Below are 2,854 nucleotides of genomic sequence, written 5' to 3'. Positions count from 1 at the left end.
AGAGAGAGAGAGAGAGAGAGAGAGAGAGAGAGAGAGAGAGAGAGAGAGAATTTCATCTTTTATTTACGATACAAGTCTTGTCCTCAATAGAAATCTCTTCTCTCTCTAATGAAAATTCTGCTTCAAATATACATATTTCTCTTAATTCAAAAAAATAGAAAAATTATAATATCTAGTGGATATCCGATTAATAGTTCACTTCATTAGAGAAGGGATATTTTTCTGTAATGTTTATCGAAATCAAGATGAACGTTTTACAAAATAAGATGTGGTTTATTAATATAGGTCTGAGTCCGCTGACTGACCACGAGCAACTGCCGGACGCGCTCTCGCCGCGTTTATATACTCGCATATGCTTTGTAGGCCACGTGTTTTGGAGACAAAACTACGTCCCTTGGAGACGAAGCCAACTTTTTGGAGAAAAGCTCGCGGGTCTCGCACGAGATAAGACGCGGCGTGTCTTCACAGGCTCGCCGACCGTCTCGATTCTCATGACTCGATTCTCATGGGGCTTCAGAGCGCTCGCCGACCGCGAGGGCCACTTGTAACGTCGACGTTCCGCGTGAATAAAACAAAAATAATCGCCTACACTTACGATAAGAGTTTTCATTCAGAATATGGAATTGCAGGATGTAACATGTAACAACTAGAGTGCTGGGATATAGTTTCTTTTTTATTTCAGAAAAATATTCCCGAGGCCAAATATAAAAAGATTTAGCTAAGATTATATTTTTTGGGAGTTAAGTCCCTCTTTCTTTTTTTCTCTTTGTCTGTAGAAGGAATAATCGGATTGTTAATAAAAAGTAAGATATACTGAGTATTTGAATACGATATTATATTCCTTAGAGAGTATCTTCTTTTAATATTGCCTTAGAGAATAAATCAAATTTGGAATTTATTATATACCCATTTTCATATATTAACAAGGTTTAATTGGTTTTACTTACTGTTCTGCTTGTGATATTGACTGGACGACGAGACGAGCAATCCAAAGATTATGATGGACAATAACAACCGTAACATTAGAACGTCCATCGCGATAAAGCGCAGCGCGGCGACTGACGCGCGTCAAAGCGAGGAGACGAAAAGAGCGATCGTTTATCGTACTTTAGAATCCCTACTCTTACTTCGTGCTTTTTATCTCTGACCACATCACCGTCAATGGCTGACGACGATGAAATTACATGCACGACACTGCGTAGCTCTGGTGATAAACGCGTTCGTTCTCAATCTTCATTCAAAATCGACTCATTCATAAGGTGCACGATTTTTACGCCTGAAATTATATCTTTGTTCTATACATGCATATATATTAAATAATTAAGTGAATAAAATAAAATAATATGTTTGGAGGATATAATGATGAGATATTTAGAGACAATGTATACGTGAATTCGGAGTAAGCATACAAAATAAACAAATGAATAATGACATGAATAAGGACATTATAAATACGCAATTATAAAAACATATCAACGTATCATAAACGTACAAATATTTTTATTTATCTCAAAAGTGGAGATTACATCAAGTAATTTTCTTAAAATAGAACTATTAAAATTTTTACTAAAATAAATATTACATTTTAAATATGAAATAAAGGATTACATACTTTTCGTGTAACATTCGGCTATTAAAATTTGCCATCAATAATACTTGTTAATTTTAGTTGTTTACTGCATTGTACATAACATTTTTAAAAGTGCAAGAAGAGTCAGTTTATATGAAATTCATCTTGTTAATCTGCACTCAAAAAAATTTTTTCTTGGCCCTAAATGTCACAGTTTAAGATCTAACTGTCACACTTAAAATTTATCGCTGCTTTTGTATCTGCTAGAAAATTGTCTGTGGTATACAGAATTTATATAGTAGTAATATTTTAGCAAATTTAGAAAGGTGTAAGATTTATTTTAGTTTGTTTCTCATCGCCAATTTTTTTTGTCTACCACACATACAACCACTTTTACAAAATTGGCTTTAATCTGAATGGACGCCACAGAAAGACTTTCTTGCTAAATTTTACAAATAGTTCAGGTATAAATTCTTTGTTATTTGACTCTGGTTATCTATATTGATTAAATACAAAACATATTCGTAACATATAGATAAAATTTTCGCTATGCAAGACTATTTTTTTGAGTGTGAGAAAATCGAAAATAGATCGATCATGAGCGCATCTCTTGAGAGTTTAGAGGAGTGAATTCACACGATATTACTAACAAATTTTAATTGCTTATAATACAAAAAAACTGTTGTAACCTCGACATCTTAGCACACTAGAATATCTGAATTTCTGATTAAAATATAAAAAGCTATATTAAAAGATAGTGCGAGATTTACATACGGTTTTCGGATTGTATTAAATTGAGATTGTATTCAGCTAAAACCAGTCAGCATGAATTTTAAATGATAAATGTCATGTGTATTATTATTATAATTATAATTATATTAATAATTATATATTATATTAATAATATGCCGAAAGCATCGCGATAACCAGCAACTCTTTCGCTAAGGAACTTCTTCATTGCTCTTCATTTCTTTTACTTTTACTTTGAAAAATGGACGTAGACGTTATCACCTACTTTAATTCGTCCCGGAAATTGCAGTTCGCAATTAATTCCAATTGCATAATATTTTGTATGCCGAGGCATATCCATTTCATCACATCTAAACCGAAAAGAAGATGCATACGTTAAAGAAATTCAATTAATATTTTGCCATATTTGTCGCAAGGTTTAAAATGTGTTAAGAATATTTTCGATTCGTACGAAAGATATTAACTCAAGATTTGGAAGTATATGTATATATATATATATATATATATATATATATATATATATATATATATATA

General features: G+C 32.0%; 2 protein-coding genes across 2 annotated transcripts in view; both read right to left on the bottom strand.

Moving 5' to 3' along the window:
* The window catches only part of LOC116847791 (alpha-N-acetylglucosaminidase), an 11,200-nt gene extending 10,103 nt beyond the window's left edge, over nucleotides 1-1,097 (bottom strand). Inside the window, exon 1 of the mRNA XM_032823169.1 lies at nucleotides 948-1,097. Coding sequence (XP_032679060.1) covers nucleotides 948-1,035 — 88 coding nt within the window. The 5' untranslated portion in view covers nucleotides 1,036-1,097. The remainder of the gene's footprint in view (nucleotides 1-947) is intronic.
* Nucleotides 1,098-1,601: 504 nt separating this feature from the next.
* Nucleotides 1,602-2,854, bottom strand: part of LOC116847794 (mitochondrial amidoxime reducing component 2-like) — a 4,825-nt gene continuing 3,572 nt past the window's right edge. Inside the window, exon 7 of the mRNA XM_032823179.1 lies at nucleotides 1,602-2,670. Within this exon, the coding sequence (XP_032679070.1) occupies nucleotides 2,550-2,670 (121 nt within the window). The 3' untranslated portion in view covers nucleotides 1,602-2,549. The remainder of the gene's footprint in view (nucleotides 2,671-2,854) is intronic.

The sequence above is a fragment of the Odontomachus brunneus genome, unplaced genomic scaffold, assembly GCF_010583005.1.
Source record: "Odontomachus brunneus isolate Ranch 3 - 2012 unplaced genomic scaffold, Obru_v1 Obru_scaffold_083, whole genome shotgun sequence".
In the NCBI taxonomy this organism is placed as follows: domain Eukaryota; kingdom Metazoa; phylum Arthropoda; class Insecta; order Hymenoptera; family Formicidae; genus Odontomachus; species Odontomachus brunneus.
This window is presented reverse-complemented; position numbering and strand designations above follow the sequence as displayed.